Source organism: Clinocottus analis, unplaced genomic scaffold, assembly GCF_023055335.1.
Source record: "Clinocottus analis isolate CAN_PGR_092001 unplaced genomic scaffold, fCliAna1.0.p SCAF_21, whole genome shotgun sequence".
NCBI lineage: Eukaryota > Metazoa > Chordata > Actinopteri > Perciformes > Cottidae > Clinocottus > Clinocottus analis.
In genome coordinates, this window is record NW_027175943.1 from 2,916,420 (window position 1) to 2,933,473 (window position 17,054).

Here is a 17,054-nt window from a genome sequence, read left to right on the forward strand (position 1 = left end):
CTCACACATCTGCTGGAACTCAAACAGGTAACACCTTTTGCATTATTACTCGTTGTCTGATTCATCATCTTAATGATCACGCATAGAAATAACGTTTCCAGACCTTTCTCTCTTTTTTTTAAATGATTAAAAGTGGCACAACCCATGCCAAAGTGAAGCTTTTTAAACATTTTATTTTGTACTTTGATGGAGGATGTAATGTTTTGAGTGTTACCTTTGTTTTCTGTGAGTAACCTGTTCTGTGATGTGTGTGTCGTTTCATCAGAAATCTGCAAAAAGACAAACAGACCAGAAGATATTGGCGACATCATAAGTGCTGCTGCAGGTCAGTGAACGTCACATTTATTGTGAATATGAGCTACTTTAAACTGTCCCACTATTTAATGACTCAGCACGTATAAAACTGTTTATAAGTCATATGTTAAATAATGTAGTAATGCTTTTTATTTTTAAGCAATAAGGGACAAGAGGCAGTACTGTATCGTCAATAATGAACTGTTCAAGGGTGTTGTTAGACCTGACACGCAGCCTGAAATGACAACTAATGGTCGCGCAATTAAAATCACCTGTTATTTTGAGTGCGCACTGATATGGAACGTTCTGGTAAATGTAAACAGGTTGTACAGTACTTTATGGAGTGCTGGAGCGACACGTCAAGACAAAGTAGTTCAGGAAGTGGACAACAAACTGTTGTGAGTCATCTGCAACCTATGAATCAACAATTAATCTATGATAACCGGTTCTTCAAGTCCGCAGTCGGGTTTGTGTATGAGCTGTAAAGAATTTGGTTTTGATCCAGAAGCCCTGGATCTGTTTCCTAGGAGGTCAGATATCAAAGGTGCATTGGCTCAAAAACATTTTCAGAGAACTGGAAAATGAAAGAGCTTAAAACACAAAGCCGGTACTAAAGTCGAGGTTGGTTGTCCAACCGATCCACCTCCGTCATTGCAACTCGTAGAGCCGCCAGCATGACCAGCAAAACCACTTCAGAAAAATGCCGTAGAAAAGTATTAGAACGTGTTAAAACTAAATGATTAACATGGGCTCTGTTGTTATCACCCTTTCAGGTGCTTGAATTCTGCTGAACTGCCTTTTTTGAAACGGAAACCAAAGAGCAAAACTACATTTTCATCTCCTTCCTGAAATCCAAGCTAAGCATCATGAAGTTGATTCCAAAGATAAGGGCTACTTTGGACATGTTGCATTTAGAGTACGTGCAACAAAATCCAAAGTCCACCAACACGCAACTGTTCTCCTTTTTGGCGCTGCTGAACACGTACGTTCCCGAGTCCTACCTCCTGATGTCCGAGTGTCAACGGATCCTCGGACCACCCGATCCCATCCACGGAGGCCCCCCCTTTGAAGAAAGAATGGAGCCTTTTTCCTTCCTTATCAAAAAATGCAGTCAAAACCCTGAACGCGTCCGTATGACAGACCCAATTTGTGCACGAACTTCTGTGGCGTTACTCGCTGAATTGGGGATTTCCAGGAGTGCGACAGTGAAGGCCTTCATGTTCTCACTTTGTGGAGAGCAGCCCCAACCGCATATACTCCGGTTCATCAAAGATCTGCTGACAAAGAGAGAATGGGAAAAGAAGAGGAAAAATAAGTTCTCACGGTTGATTGAAGATATTCGGAAGAAAGAGAATTTCTACAACGCTGTGTCTGTCTTGAAAACCGCATCAAACAAATTGACACAAAACCCCTTATTCCCCCAAACCCTTTCCCGTCTCTATAACATCAGAAGAGGCAGCGATCACTATAAAAAAGCTGAACAATGGGCAAAGACAGCCATTGATAGAGCTAAAAACAACTCCTTTATGGCTGACACTCTGGGGCAAGTTTACAAGAACCGTCTCATAAGGGAAGCCACGCATCTGAACGACATCATACAAACGGCAAATAAGGCTTTCGAAGCCTTTAAAGATGTGGAGAGGAAAGCCGACAGAGAAGAGGGCCCGGAAATGAAGGACATGACGGGTACTGTAAACATTTCAAATTCCTTCAACAACAGAGGCCTTTTTGGGTTCATTCAAGTGGCAAAGATAGCCTTTGAGAAACTCCAAAATGTAAGGTCTCCTAATTCACAGGACCACATCCAAGAGCTAAAAATAGAAGTTCAAGCTAAGTTTGACTTTTTTGAACGGTACCTAACCTACTCCAAGCCTAGCATGACATCCGTGGAGCGTGATTACTTCTGGATGGACGTCTCACTTTGTTACGAAATGTACACAACAGAAACAGCCGCTAAGTCCATGAGCTTTCCGGGCCTCCTCGATGGTCTGAATCACGGCCTTTTCACGTCAAAGGGAAGACGAGCCGGTTTCGAGGAGGCCAAGAAAACCGTGTCGGATTTAGAGAAAATCCGAGATGAGTTGAAAACCGCCTACGAGGCCGATCTTGACGACGTCCAAGCGGCGGAGTGCTACATCCTCTCCAACGTCATCTTGAGCAACAAGATGCATAACTCTCCTGAGCTCACCCCAGTGAATGAACTCCAAGCAATAATACGCAGCTTCTTGAACAGAAACATAGGGCGTCATAGCCCTGAGTTTTACCTCATGGCTCTGATGTTGTTTTGGCCTGAGGAAGAGCCTCAAATGGTGCAAGATGACGATGATGAAGAAGAACAACCAGCCACAGGGGACGAGTTGTCAGAAGACGAAACCTGGGAGGTTGAGGACAACGATGAGGAACAAGAAACAAGCGGAGAGCCTGTACAACTATCTCTTGACCTCATGTTTGACCTGCAAAAGTATGTCACATTCATGGAGAGATCGTTCGAGAGATCCGATGCCAAGTACCTTCGAGGCCGTTACCTCTCGCCTCTGTTTTTTCTGGGGAAGGGCTCTGGACTGAGCAGGTGGATCCACAAATCAAAGTTGGATGAAATCGTGGGAAACGAGGTGGACCGTGAGCTTGATGGTGAGAAGAATACAAGTATGAGTGAGAAATGGAAGCGCATCAATGGAAAATGGACCAATGGGGACGTGTGGCGAATCCCAGAAGTTGAAGACATGCTTCTCCCGGTCCGGGTCAAGCCACACTCCACTTACACGATGCTACTGCTGCTTGAAGAGCAAGTGCTTGTTTGTGCTGGAGGGAGGAAAATAATGGTTACCAAAGAGGTTGAACCTGATTTAACGCCGAGCCCGATGCTTTACTATCTGGGCTTCAACATTAAGGGCCCTGTCGTCTTCTAAGTGGGATATTCTCACATGTCTGGGCAGTGATTGACATTTTTTTTTTAATCTTCATAAAATCATAAAAACTTCAAGATTTTGCCAAAATTATGTAGTTTTTACACTATTTGACTTCGACTCAGGGTCACCTGTCCAATCAAATGCTTTATATATTCTATGTTATTTTTTAGGCTAGATAACAGTGGTTGTATCTTCATTCGTCCAACATTATTGAATTCTGTGATGGGTGTATAACATTTTCTTTTTAAATTGGATGTACTATTTTTTATTTTCTTTCATTAAACATGCTTTAACTGTATAATCATAGGTGGCTGGTACTATAATTTGGTGTTAAGAGATACATATAAAGTGAAAATTCTATCTGATGTAATGACAATGCACTGATGCATGACAATGCATCAGTGCATTGGCCAAATGCTACTTAGACATGAATGCATTAGGAATAACATTCAAATAAAGTAATTTAAATAATATAGAAGTCGCAGGTATGCAACTCTCTTCCTGTGTACACATATGTACCTCTTATTTAATAGATTGTTCATGCAGGGCTTTTACTTTTGTACACATAGTGGCCAATAAAAACCCCAAAACACATAATTTTTAGAAAACACACACAATATATTAGAAAACACACACAATATATTAGAAAACACCACCACATATAAGAAAACATTTATAAAACTACATAACAAAATTGAAAACGCAACAACGAAAGAGGAAACATTTTTACAACTACATAAAATACATTAGAAATTGCAATAACAAAACAGGAAAAAAATCATAAAACGACATACTTTTTTTGTATTTATTAATAGCGTTTGTGTAAGTATTATATTGAGTTACTTCGTACTTTAGGAAGCAGTGTTCTGGGTGTATGTGTCTTGGGCTTTTATTGTGAAGGATAAAACGGAAGAAGGAGAAGAGAGGACATGTTCAAAGACCGTGTGAGAAATAAATATAGTGGTTGACGTCTCGTCCAAAGTACGGAGCCTCGTGTTATTGTTGTATTAATATTGCAAAGTAAAGGTGCAGCATAACTCTCGGCTACACCAGTTTACACCAGAAGAAGGCGTGACAACATTCACGTCACAGCGCCCACGGTGGTCAGCTATTCACGGCGAACGTTGTATATCATCGAAACTTCCGAGGAGCCCTGAAGGCAGCATTTCCCCCGCATCAACCTGCCCAGCCGAGGCAGCTCCCAGGTAATTAGCCGTCCGTCTGTCTGTCGCACAGGTGAGTGTGAGTGTGCGCACGCGCGTATGTGTGACAACTCCTTTTTTTGGTGTATGTGTGTGTCAAATGCCGAAACGTCCAGATGACAAGAGTAAATGAGCGGAGTGTGTCCTCGCACTCCCTAAAAACACACCGGAACAAAACAACAACAAAAAGAGAGCAGAGCTAACGGTTAACGGTCGCTTAACGGTTAACCGTTAAACGTTGTATATCCAAGCGTGTCTTCGGGGTTTGATACGTGAAGCCTTTACGGGTTCCTCAACGGGAGGAAATCTGTGTTGCAACGAGGGCACACTTCGTCAAGGTAAGTAGCCCGCGAAGGGGGGGAGATTAGTGTGACGGTAGCTAACGGGGAGGCACGTTAAGCTAACGTCATTCACCTGACGTTACTGGCCATGTTGGTAATGTTTTCAGAGCCGCTTTGCGGGCCTCTTTCACGTCTGTAGGAACTGACTGGGTGGAGCACTGGAAACCATTGCTGGGGACTTAACTGGGAAAGCAAGTGCTGTTAACCTAACTAGCTGGGATACCTCTCTGTCACAGAGCAGGTTGGCATCCGTCCACGTTACCTCGAGGCCACAACCTTTTGAACACACCGCGCTGTAAACAACGAGCTTATCAGGCTGACCTTGTGCTGGAGGTTGTTTTTCAAGGAAGTTACTGTTCCACTTTCATTTTGATCCTTTGTGAATTAACATGCGAGGAAGGAGAATTCTATTTTTGTATATATTTAACAATGTATTGCTGACCTGTATGTTTAAAAAAACCTTTGTGGAATTAAGTATCTATCTATCTATCTATCTATCTATCTATCTATCTATCTATCCATCTAATGTAGCAAACCCTCAAACTTGAATATTTAGATTGTTTTGCTAAATGAATGACTTCTACAAGATCAGAATTGTCAACTTAAAAAAACACTTTTTTCTTCTTTTAGCAACTTGTCAGAAGAGGGAAGTTCGACAACAGGAAACCTGCAGCCATCTTTTCCTTCTCCCTCCCCCTCCCCCCCTTCCCACATCGTCAGTCCTCTCCATCCCTCTCCAGTAGCCGCTGCGTCCTCGCGGTGTAAATGCCGACATGGCCTCGGCCCTGTTAGAGGAGTCCAGCGTCCTTCAAGACGAGCTCACCTGCCCGGTGTGCCTGGACGTGTACCGCGACCCGCACTTGCTTCCTTGCGGCCACAACTTCTGCAAGATCTGCCTGGACCGCCTGAAGCGGCAAGCGGAACGAGGCCGCTTCCGCTGCCCCGAATGCCGCGACAGCCACCGCTGCGGCACCAACTTTCAGAAGAACTTCAAGCTGGCCAACATCGCCGACGACTACCGCCTCCGCCGACGGGCCACCGCCGCGGCGGAGAAAAAATCCAAAGGGCTGTTGTCGTCGTCCATGTCGGCGGTGCAAATGAGAAGCCTGTTGATCACGGTTCCGTGTGACTACTGCCCCTCACTCGAGGCCCAGGCGTCCGCGTTCAACGCCGCGGCGGAGGACCGGTCTTCCGCCGCTGCCGTTTCTCAGGAAGGAGGCGACCAGCAGGAAGCCGCCGCCGGCGAGTCGATGTTCGCCGTCAAGACGTGCCTGAAGTGCGAGGTGTCCATGTGCCAGGAGCATGTGAAGCCGCACCTGGAGCTGCCGGCGTTCCGCGACCATCCGCTGACCGAACCCATGAGCGACCTCTGGAAGAGGAAGTGCCCCGACCACGACGAGATATACCGGTAGGACAGCGCCTCTTTGTGCGAGACTGTATTCAAAGAACATCGGTCATCTACGAGGTTCATCTGAATCCTGATTGTATTTGTTACGCAACTTCAGGTACTACTGCATGGACGACAAGATGTGCGTGTGCAACGCTTGCACCATAGAAGGAGGACACTCGGGACACACAATCAAGACCCTGAAAAACACAATGAAAGATCTAAAGGTACGTTTTTTATTTTCACAAGCTCGGAAAGTCTGTATTATTATTATTATTATTATTATTATTATTATTATTATTATTACTAATATTATAGGAGATTATTTCGAAACTCTTTACATTTAAGGTTTTGAGGTTGCTCAAATGTTGTTGTTTTTTGTGGTTAAGAATAGCTGCATTATTATGTTAAAAAATAAATGTGATCACACAAAATGCTTGTTTTTAAGAGCACGGCGTTCAGTAATAAATGTGTAGGAACTCCGTTTGGTTTCACCTTCTGATTGTTTTGCTCACACAAAGTCTTGTGATGAGTCTGGAATCCTGATGAATGAATATTGTCAGTTGTGTGTGTGTGTGTGTGTGTGTGTGTGTGTGTGTGTGTGTGTGTGTGTGTGTGTGTGTGTGTGTGTGTGTGAGAGAATGAATGAAAGAGTCACATGACGCTGGTCTTTCTATAGGAGCGTTAAACCCACTTCCTGTGCTTCCATTCTCCCGAGCAGAGTGAAGTTGAGAGGCTTCCAGTTGGTCGCTCTGTATGTTCAGCACAGAAAGCCGTTGAATCCAACGCGTTCGGGCTTTAAGAACAAATTGACACACAATCTTTGTCCTACTCGGTCAAACATATTTATTATATTGTGTTAATTTCAGCCGTGATGCAGTACGGACTCCATAAAGACTAATAAAAGATTTCAGCTGGAATATAAAAACACACCCTGTCTTTAGATAATGACTTAAATCAATGTTCTGCTCTCAAGAAACTGTTACTAAGGGACATGAATTTGCCTATTTATTAATATTTAATTCACAGGAAATGCATTAAAGGGAACAAAGTGATTCACGATGTCATTTTGCATCGGTGTCTGCCCACACGGTGCTCCGTTACGGGCTCGGCAAGAAGAGACATTTAGAGTCTTGGAAGTGTGTCGTGACGTCATTATCTTTGAGCACTTTGCCTTCCGGATGTTCTGCAGGGCACGCTGGATAAGCAGCTGTGCCGGGTGGAGAAGAAGTACAGCATGGCCGAGAAGAAGCTCCACGAGCAGAAGGAGAAGGAGAGGCTGACCAAGGTAAGATGGCTCGCGTTTGTGCTTGAACAAATCTTGTAAAATCTTGAATATTTAGCCATTTATAATACCACCTGAATCTCCTTCTACAGCTTTTCTTTGAGCTTGATCCCAGTTTACAGCAGCGAGTGTTTACAGTTTGACATCCTGACAAACATTTAAACCATGTTCAGTGTCTGTTTGGGAATAACAGATAACAATTATTTTCATTAGTGATTATTTTCTTGAGCAAATTGACTCATTATTTGGTCAATATTTAATCTGTGAAAAATGTCCATTACAATATCCTATTGTCATAAACGGTCTTGCTTTTTTCCAACCCTCTGTCCAAAACCACAAATATTCAGTTTACAGTAAAGAAAGACGAAGAAAATGTGTCAGTATGTTGATTTAAGCCTATTAAAGGCTTCTATTGTGTCATTTAGATGCTTGGAGTAGTTGTAGACTTTAATATGAGACATCTAAAACTTAAAAGCTGTGACATCTACTGTAAAAATAATCTTTATCAGTTAAAAAAACTGCCCTAAAAATAGTTAATTCATATTATTTTCCTCTTTCACAGTTAAAGTCAAACTTTTTCTACCGATTATTCATTTTCAACCCCTTTTAAAAGCCATTTTGTCAACATGAAAGTAACACAACTTTTATATTCAAACAAAGTCAATGCTAAAATAAGATCCTGTTGTCATCCTATTAACGTTCCGCGTTCTTCCTCCTCCTCTTCATCGCGTCCCTCTCCTGCAGAGGTTCCGGGACGACTCTGACCAGTGCTTGATGCGGCTTGGCGAGGACCTGAAGGCCCGGGTGCTCCACTTCGCCTACCGGTTGCGAGACTGCACGCGCTCCCACTGCGACTCCAATGGGCCGACCATCCAGAAGAACATCTCCAGGATCTGCCAGGACCAGGCGCGGCTCCAGGAGGTCCGCTGCGGCATCGAGAGCCTCGCGCAGGAAAACGACCCATTCCGCTTCATCGAGGTCAGACTCCATGTTTCTGACTCAAAATCGCGCTCACTTCACGTCACCGTCGACCCTTTCCCGACGTGTCAAACACGGACGCCGGTTACGATACTTGCTCTTGATTTAAAGTGAATTCATATTAATAGTTTTAAAGATATTTGAAACGTGTCGTGTTGTTGGTCTTCAACCTCAGAACAAATGGCGGCAAAAAATATGGCCGCTACGTTTTGCTCTTTGTACATTAGACACAATATTACTACTATTGAATTGTTTGTATGGAAATCTACTTTTGTGTATGATTTGTGTCCATAAATCAGTTATTTGTGTTGTTTTTTTCCAGGCATACAAGACAACAGGAAAGCAGTAAGTACTGCTTTTATATTCAACTACAAGCTACACTTAACAATTAATGTCATTATCGAAAAAAATAGACATTTCCCAGAGTTCAAGGTGATCAATTTTGCCAGTCCAGAACCCAAAAATATTCAAAACAAAATGGCAATTCACTTTCTACCATACGTCTGTTTCAGATGCCGCAAGCAGCTGAGGAAAAGCATGTTCTACCCCGAGTACGTGGACATGGAGACGGAGGTCCTCGGGGTAATGATGGACGACGAAATGAGGAAGTTCCTTGAAGAAGAACTTCCGGCTCACATCATGGCTGCTACTCATTCCATCTGTAAGGAATTTACTTTCATTCGGCTCCGTGAAGCTGTGACTGAATCCTTTTGACCCAAAACCGCAAATTGTTTCTTGCTGGACTTCACGACTGTTATAAATGTTGAGTGTTGTTCACGCCACTGGAGAGAGGCGCGGCGTGTATCTGTTATTTTGTCCACCCTCCATGAAATGCGGATCCCACGCTAATGTGCTGGACGAAAACAGTAGAAAATACCATCAGCGCCGCTCCTAAAATGTCCGACTGTCTTTCAGATCTCCAGGACGAGGCGGAGGAGGATAACGAAGAAGAGGCTGTGGAAGAGGAAGAGGAAGACGAGGAGGAGGACGACGACCTGGATGACCTCGACGACCTCGACGACAGCAGCGTGGAGGAAATGAGGAGCGAGGGAGAGGTGGAGGACGAGGAGGAGGAGGAGGACGACGACGAGGAAGGACGTGACCGGAGTGAGCTGGCGGACTATCTTTTCAGCCCGGAGGAGGACGAAGAAGAGGAGGAAGAGGAGGAGGAGGAAGACGACGAGGATGACGATGAGGATGGACAAGAAGACGGGGAAGTGCGGGTAGCTTAACGTGGGACAGGATTGGTATACATGTATTTCTACCGTCATTAAAGCACTTTTGGGAGATGTTATGGTCGTAAACATCTGTTCGGGTGTTGCGCTCGTCGTGTATTTGAATGTCCCGCGTGCAGCTGCCACGCTTTGCCTCAAAATCCCCCGACGATGTTTCTCGAAGACGACACACTGGACCGCTAAACCTACTGCTGAACTCGACTACGGTGCTTTACAGTCGTTCGCTGTACTCTGATGTGAATGTACGATGAAAGAATGCGGCCGGAGGACTCGAATTTGGCAAAATAAAACAACCTTCTGCATGTCTTTGATGCCAGATTTTATACCACTTTGCTAAAAGATTTATGACCTATGAAGAATTTGTCTCGATGTTATCCAGTTTCGGGAGCTTTCACCTGCGTTTTTGATACATCGGGTGCTAAAGAGAGATTCTGAAATCCATTTTTCAGGCGAAAATTATTGAATTCTTTGGGTTTCCTAGTTTTCCGTCACCATAAAAAGCCTTCTGACCTTCATCCGTAAACGCCCGCAAGTCCTGCTAGGGATCGTTCATTCATGCTACTGTTAAACATTGCAAGCCAAAGAGTAAGGATGTGTGTGCGTGTGCATGTAGATACTTTAAATATGTTTTGTTTGCTTGGCATGACATTAGAAAAATAAATGCAATGTTTTAACAACGGTCTACAAAGACTTCATGATGACTTTGCTTTTCATAGCTGTGCTTTTTAAAAGCAGTTGATGCATTGTTGAAAAAAAAAGAAAGAAATTAAATAGGAAGAAAAGACTTCTAATGCACAGTTCATACATTGATCTCAAAATATCAATTTCAGGTGTTGAGGAATTTTGCACTTTACTACAAAAATGCGATGGAAGACCTGAAATATTTGAATGTTAACAGTACTTTTTTTTATAAGTGATTTTGTGAAGGGCCAAATTGTATTCATAATATTAATAATAGTAATACGAATAAAGGCTGTTAAAATGTGCAAAGTTGATGTATTTTTTGAAAAACTACACGTTCACACATAAATTACATGTCGCTTTAATATGCCGTAAAGTGGTTCTCGACCCGTAGCGTTCGTTCTGCTGTTTTCACGACACTGACGTAAAACCGGACGGAGTACGTTCCCCCGCCGTGAGCACTTCCGGGTTCAGTAGCGGCAGTCGGCGTGCGTCTGTGTGTTGTTTTTTTTAAATGTTTTTATTCTCACCGGAGCCTCCAGCGTGTGATTCCCGTTAACGACTCCGAGAGACGCTGAGCCATGAACGTCGTCTTCCGGAAGGTACCGAGCTTTTAGTTTCCTCTCCCCGGAGCGCGACGCGTTTTCCCCGCAGAGGTCACAGCTGCAGCGCGGCTACTGCAATTAAGAATATAAAAAAGTGCTATAAATCCTAACAGTATAAGGAAATATACAAACAGCAGTCAAATGTTTGTTTTGCCAATAACGTCAGTACTATTTGTTGTTTAAAACGTGCTGTTATATTGTTTAATCTGCAGTAGTAGTAGTATTTTGTACAATGTAAACAATACTCAATCCTAGTTAATATTACCTACCTTATATCAGCAGTTAGTTTTTATTAAGTTAGTTTTTTATTAATTCAACCAGCTCATGAGCAACATCCCTTTTTTTCAGAAATCATGACAGGATTTCATAATTATGCATTCTCACCATTTGTATCTACTTTGTGTGTGTATTCAGAACTGCTGTTGTGTTACGGTCATTTTGAGAAGCTGATTTCAGTGTTTTCTGCAGCTGCAGGTGTCCGTGTTGAACCGAGCGCCTGCTCTCTGCCGGTAAGTCTTAACGGGAGGTTTCACGTAAAGTGTCACACGAAGAGGAGGTCACGTGATAAACAAGCCCACATTTTAAATCTGGACTTTAATAAGTAATTTAAATTTAAAACCTGCATGATTGTCTGACTTCTCTCTCTTTTTTCTCTTCTTCTTGTCCTGCCAAACTTATTTTTCGAGAAGTTGCTGTATTTTTCTAAAGAGATGGAATCCGACATGTACTTGCAATACAAATATTTTTTTAATATAAAAGTTGTATTACGTTCAACGTTTCCAAAATGGCTTTCAAAAAAGGGTTGAAATCCTGAAAATTAAGGATTATTTTTTATCTTATCTTAATAAGGCCTAAAGTAATCCTCATGAAATGAATCCTCTGGTTCTCATGCTTTCTTCACTTCCTGTTGTATTTAAAGGGCCAGCGTCCAGCATCCTGTCCGTGGTGAGTATTTCAAAGGCTTTTATGAATGAAACGCTCGTGCTTGGCGTGTGTAAAATATTGTATCTGTTGCTGCTATCGGGTCCATCTCTCGCCCGTTAAGTTGATCCGGCAAACGCGAAGACAGCGAGCACGTTTCATGCAGAATATCGATTCAAATTGACAGATTTTCTTCTGATTCTCGCAGCTTCTGAAAATGAAAGACAGTATAAATCCATGCCAACGCACGGGATTGGCAGGTGGAGACATCTTTTACCCAAAGAAGCGGTGAGACTTTCAACACCAGATTGCATCTTTTGAAAATCCTTTTTTTCGTCTGCAAATTCTGCGTCTTAATGACAGCGGTGTGGGTGTTCATCTCGACCTTTTTACTCTCTGATTGGAGCATAATGCTGACTTAAAGGGGTGAAAGGGCTTAAAATGTGTCTGGTCTCACAGACGTTAGTGTCTCATGTGTTTTTATTTTATTTCTCCAGCCAAAGAAGAAGAAAGGCAAACACCAGATGAAGGCCATCCTGGCAGAGACGGACTCTGCGTACGGGACCCTGAACGTGACGGTGTCGGGTTACGACATGACGCTGGTGGAGCATTACGCCCAGTACGTCCACAACCTCTGCAACCGGCTCGGCATCAAAGTGGCAGAAAGGTGTGTGAAGTGTGTGTGGGGATATGTATGAATGTGTGTGTGTGTTTATATATGTGTGTGTGTGTATTTATATATATGTGTGTGTGTGGTGTGTGTGTGTCAGAAGGTAAGCTGACAGGACAAGCCGTAGACATGCTGTAGTTGGTTTGAAACTATCCCACATTAATATAAATACATATTAAATATTTATTAAATATAAATATGTCATTTGAAAGCATGAAGAACTTCTAATGTTGTAACTTTTGTGTTTCAGCAGAATAACTCTGATAGAAGTCATTTCACACACTTTTTTTCTTTAAATTATATATATATATATATATATATATATATATATATATATATATATATATATATATTTGACATGACATGACGCCTGCGGTTGTTTCCTCCTGCAGCTACGTTTTGCCGACTAAGAGCACCGAGGTCATGCTGATGCCAGAAAAAGGCACTAAGATGTACGTGGACGCCGTCCTGAAGACTCACGAGCGCGTCGTCCAGGTAACGCGGCTCCACCGCGGCGACCACGACCGCCAAAACGCCATTTTTTTATTCTGATTGTTAAATTTCCTCCGTTTGCGTCTAGCTGAGCAGTCTGAACGCCGCGTCGAGTCCCGTCTTCATCGACGTCCTTTTGAAGAATCAACCGGAAGGAGTTCAGCTCTCTGTGACGAAGGTGAGATGATGATGACGATGAGAGCTCTGACTCATTACACTCTTGTTATTATTATCTTGAAAAGATATTAAGTGCAAACCGGGTTAATTGCAGCCACAATAAGCTATTTTTTTTTGTTATTTTTTGCTCGAATACAACTTTATTTGCATTGTTCTAACAAAGTGATTCCACATTTTATTAGTCGACATTCAATTTAGCTCAAGTGATGTAACGAGGCCGTAACTCTCTCTCTCTCTCTCTCTCTCTCTCCCTCTCTCCCTCTCTCCCTCTCTCCTTCCCTCCCTCCCTCCCTCCCTCTCCCTCTCTCCCTCTCTCTCCTCTTCCCGTTTCCCTCTCAGCACACCGAGGCTGATTTCCAAGCGCGGTTCAAAGGTCGTCCGGATCTGGAGGGGCTCATCGCGCAGATCAGCAGCTAGGACCCGTCTGCTGTTAGTGTCAAGGGATTTTTCTTTATTTATTCTCTGGCCGTTTTCTTAACTGAATGCTGTCAAATGTGATCATTTGCATAGAAAACATTCGATAATAACTGTACACATTCATATTTTATATTTTGGGACCCTCGGGAAAATAAAACTAATTAAAAAAAAAGTTTTCCAATTGAGGTGATTGTCGTATTTAATGCTTCCATTCTGTTCCTTTTTAGAGTAAATGTTGTGCACAAAGACATATCTGGACTGCACATCTATATACATGCATATGTATACACATAAATACTCCTAACTTAACAGTTTTTGTTTTTAAATAGACAAAGAAATACTCAAAATAGATAAAACTGATGGTGAGGAAATGTTGTGAAACCTTTTTTGTTGCACAAACATAAATGAATCTAAAAACTTCCAAATGCTCTATAATTGGCTTTTATGTTCTTGCTACTTCAGGTGAATAATAAATAATATACCTGTTACGATAAAATACATTACGTATGTTCAATTGAAAGTTGAATTAATCGATAGATCTTTTGGTAATTTAAAGCTTGAATATGGAAAAGACAAAGAAAATGTGTTGATTTTGGATTTTGAGAATATTGAGAACATTTCTCTATAAGTGAATGATTCAAACGAGTCAGGTGGCATTCATAATGTTTACTGCAAGTTAAAAATGATTACATGTGTTGGTCCATGGATCCAATACACACATTCATGACATTCAATATGTCTTCTGTTACATACTCAAGGTAATACTCTCAAAAGCTTTGTAACCGTCACACACAATGTAAACAACATTTAAACAACAAAATATGAAAAAGGCCTGTGTGTGTGTGTGTGTCCTCTACGTTGGGTTTGCTTGACCCACATTGCTATTTCCTTCATGAATCCATAAATGCTGAAATAGATAAAGTGTAAATGATTGAAGTTTTAGGAGCTTAACTTGTCTGACGCCAGTGGCCCTCTCTAGATGTTTGGTTTGTCCCTCCTGGGCTCCTGTGGAAACATTGAGGCTGACTTCTTGTAGACGACCCGCTCCCTTTGTCTATATATAACCTAAACGTCCCATTCTAAAGTGACAAAAACACAACGATTCTCAATTTCAGGTGATTATATAATAAAGAAACATCCCCAGATCCGCCATAAACACCCACACTGTCCTTTTAAGGACGTCACCCGTTCCATCTACACTAAAAGAGTTCGCTCCTTCACTCAGATCCCTCGAGCTCAGCGATAAGAGGCCTCATGCTCTTCATCCTTTTCAGGACTTCCAAGAGTGCGTCTTTGCCTCTCATGCCATTCGAAGACAAACACTGGAGAATGCCGCTCATCCGGTCTTGCGCGTTTAAAGATCTCAAAGCCTCGCAGTTCTCTTTGGAGATCCAGCGCCCGTCCTCGAGCTTCTCCAGGACGAATCCCGCGTCGCTCACTCTGTGTATCAGATGTGTCTGATGGCGATCCACAAAATGTTGACCTGAGGGAGGTGAATAACAGCGAAGCAAACAAAAAGTTAATCTAGAAGTTGTTGCAGTCAGATGTTGAAGTTATAACCCCAAGAACAGAAAGAGTGAAGCAAAACAACTCCCAGACCACCATTTCTGCACTTTACTTACTTCCAGTGGCGTCGTCTGGCTTTAGTTGCTCGGGTTCAGAGCCATTCATCTCTGGGATTTCTTCTGCTAAACAGTATCATGAAGGGGATTTCATTAGTGGTGCATACAGAAAGGAAAAATAACAATAAACAGCGATGTTTCTCTCCAAAACCAATGAGTCAACTGTTCCGGATAATCTACAGACCTTTTTCAAATTCAAATTCTGCCAGGTAGATATTTAATTGGGATTAACTTCTAGTATATTACCCTTCTTATCCTTGGCTGCAGGTTTCGTCTGGATGGCGAACGCGACAGGACCTCTGATGGTAAATCCGAGGTAAAAGGAAACATCTCGTGGTCTCCAGAGGCTGTTCTGGTAGTTTGCGTGCACCTCAATCGCTGTGCCGCCAGCAATGGCAAAGACTCTGTAGTTTCGTACCACCCCTTCAACTTTCACCAGGCGCTCTTGGACCCTGTGATCGCGGAAAATCTCCTCTCGGCTCCAGTCGTTGCTCCAATCCTGTGTTTCCTCGCTTTGCTCGTGTTGCACATTTTCGAGGACCTTTCTGTGAACAATCCTGTTCAGACCTTCTCCGTTTCCGATGAAAAACAGGGGGCGCAGGTACCTCGATCGAAAGTGAACCTTGTACGCGACTTCGTAGGCGCGGTGCATGCGGTCAATCAAGTTATTGAGGTCAAGGACACAATTGGCTTCGCTGTCCGTCGGCCAGCCCAGGAGGAGGGCCAACATGAGGAGCTCGGGTGAATCGTTGGCGATCAGAGACGTTTCCTGTTTGAACGCAGCCAGATGCCTGCAGTCGGAAGGAAACACGGATCCCATGTTCCTCAACATGACGTGAGCGAGGATGTAGTTGACCAGAGCGGTGACGGATTCTTTCTGGATAAAGATTTCTTCCCACCACGTCGTTATTTCTTTGAGGTCGGATTCCGTGCATTCTCTGTCCAGACACGAGAGCACTCCGGCGGAGGTGTCCGCCAGGTTTTCTTTGAGCTTCTGGATGAGAGCCGCGCCTTTTTCTTTGAAGTCTCTGGATGGGGAGTTCCCGACAAACTTACTGTGGCACTCCGAGGTGTCTTTGGAGATGTACGCGGGGTCTACTTTTCGGTCAGGCTTTGAATAAGTCAGATATTTATCGAAGAACGCGCATTTTCTTTCAATCTCACCCTTGAGGCTGTTTATTAGATCGTTAAATTGGAAGAGCTTGTGGTCTCCAAGTGATTCCAGGACGGAGGCTAAGGACACCTTGTTTGTGAGAACTTCTCTCCAAGTATCGTCCTGCCTGAGAAGCCGGTCATACACAAGGTTGCAGACCTGCACGTAACCAAATTGCCCTCTGATGTTAAAAATATGGGAGAGTTTGGTGTTGCCGTCTCCTCTCATCTCCATCCCTTGTTCATTTTCAGCAAGTCTTCCTTCATCTTGGAACGCTTCAATGGCCTTTGAGGCCAGTTTCAAAATGTCTCTCGCTTTGGCGTGAAGCTCTTTGTTCTTCAAATGGTTCTTGTGGACCTGGCCCAGTGTGTCAGCAACAAAGGAATTTTGGGGATCTCTGCGCTTTGCTCTCTCTGCCCACATTTCAGCCTCATTGTAGTGTTTTAGTTCGATGCAATAAAAACGAGCAAGTGCTTGTGGAAAAAAAGGATTTTGATGAAACATTGTTGAAGCCATCTTTAGAACTGACACACTCTGTTCTTCGCTCTCAATCTTTTGAATATCCAGAATCAGCCTAGAAAACCTCTCTAGGTCCTCTTCTCTTGTCCTTTCTCTGGGTTTTGTTTCTCTCTTAGTCAGCATGTCTTTGATGAATCCGACCAAAAACGAAGGAAAGTCATCGCGG

The 17,054-nt window shown here is 43.1% G+C and overlaps 4 protein-coding genes across 5 annotated transcripts in view; 3 read left to right on the forward strand and 1 right to left on the reverse strand.

Annotated features, from left to right (window-relative positions):
- The first annotated feature begins 262 nt into the window (after positions 1–262).
- LOC137792560 (sterile alpha motif domain-containing protein 9-like) lies at positions 263–3,607 on the forward strand. The gene is made up of 3 exons (XM_068588292.1): positions 263–325; positions 1,068–1,350; positions 1,843–3,607. The coding sequence occupies exons 2-3, from the start codon at positions 1,161–1,163 to the stop codon at positions 3,201–3,203; spliced, it is 1,551 nt and encodes a 516-aa protein (XP_068444393.1). The 5' UTR covers positions 263–325; positions 1,068–1,160; the 3' UTR covers positions 3,204–3,607.
- A 732-nt stretch (positions 3,608–4,339) lies between these two features.
- On the forward strand, positions 4,340–10,319 carry zgc:92594 (uncharacterized protein LOC436996 homolog). 2 transcript variants are annotated; one of them, XM_068587703.1, is made up of 8 exons: positions 4,340–4,439; positions 5,377–6,154; positions 6,252–6,360; positions 7,326–7,421; positions 8,163–8,396; positions 8,719–8,741; positions 8,909–9,057; positions 9,312–10,319. In XM_068587703.1, the coding sequence occupies exons 2-8, from the start codon at positions 5,520–5,522 to the stop codon at positions 9,626–9,628; spliced, it is 1,563 nt and encodes a 520-aa protein (XP_068443804.1). In that variant the 5' UTR covers positions 4,340–4,439; positions 5,377–5,519; the 3' UTR covers positions 9,629–10,319. The 2 variants fall into 2 exon arrangements, with proteins under 2 accessions (XP_068443804.1, XP_068443803.1); XM_068587702.1 differs by lacking the exon at positions 4,340–4,439 and adding an exon at positions 4,446–4,743.
- A 431-nt stretch (positions 10,320–10,750) lies between these two features.
- Positions 10,751–13,742, forward strand: mrpl48 (mitochondrial ribosomal protein L48). The gene is made up of 8 exons (XM_068587704.1): positions 10,751–10,914; positions 11,386–11,426; positions 11,837–11,862; positions 12,047–12,126; positions 12,336–12,505; positions 12,901–13,003; positions 13,089–13,178; positions 13,517–13,742. The coding sequence occupies exons 1-8, from the start codon at positions 10,894–10,896 to the stop codon at positions 13,592–13,594; spliced, it is 609 nt and encodes a 202-aa protein (XP_068443805.1). The 5' UTR covers positions 10,751–10,893; the 3' UTR covers positions 13,595–13,742.
- A 510-nt stretch (positions 13,743–14,252) lies between these two features.
- Positions 14,253–17,054, reverse strand: part of sb:cb1081 (sterile alpha motif domain-containing protein 9-like) — a 6,457-nt gene continuing 3,655 nt past the window's right edge. The window contains exons 2-4 of the mRNA XM_068588294.1: positions 15,463–17,054; positions 15,217–15,282; positions 14,253–15,077 (exon numbers count right to left, since the gene is read on the reverse strand). The exon at positions 15,463–17,054 is cut by the window's right edge and continues 1,128 nt beyond it. Of these exons, the coding sequence (XP_068444395.1) occupies positions 14,812–15,077; positions 15,217–15,282; positions 15,463–17,054 (1,924 nt within the window). The 3' untranslated portion in view covers positions 14,253–14,811. The remainder of the gene's footprint in view (positions 15,078–15,216; positions 15,283–15,462) is intronic.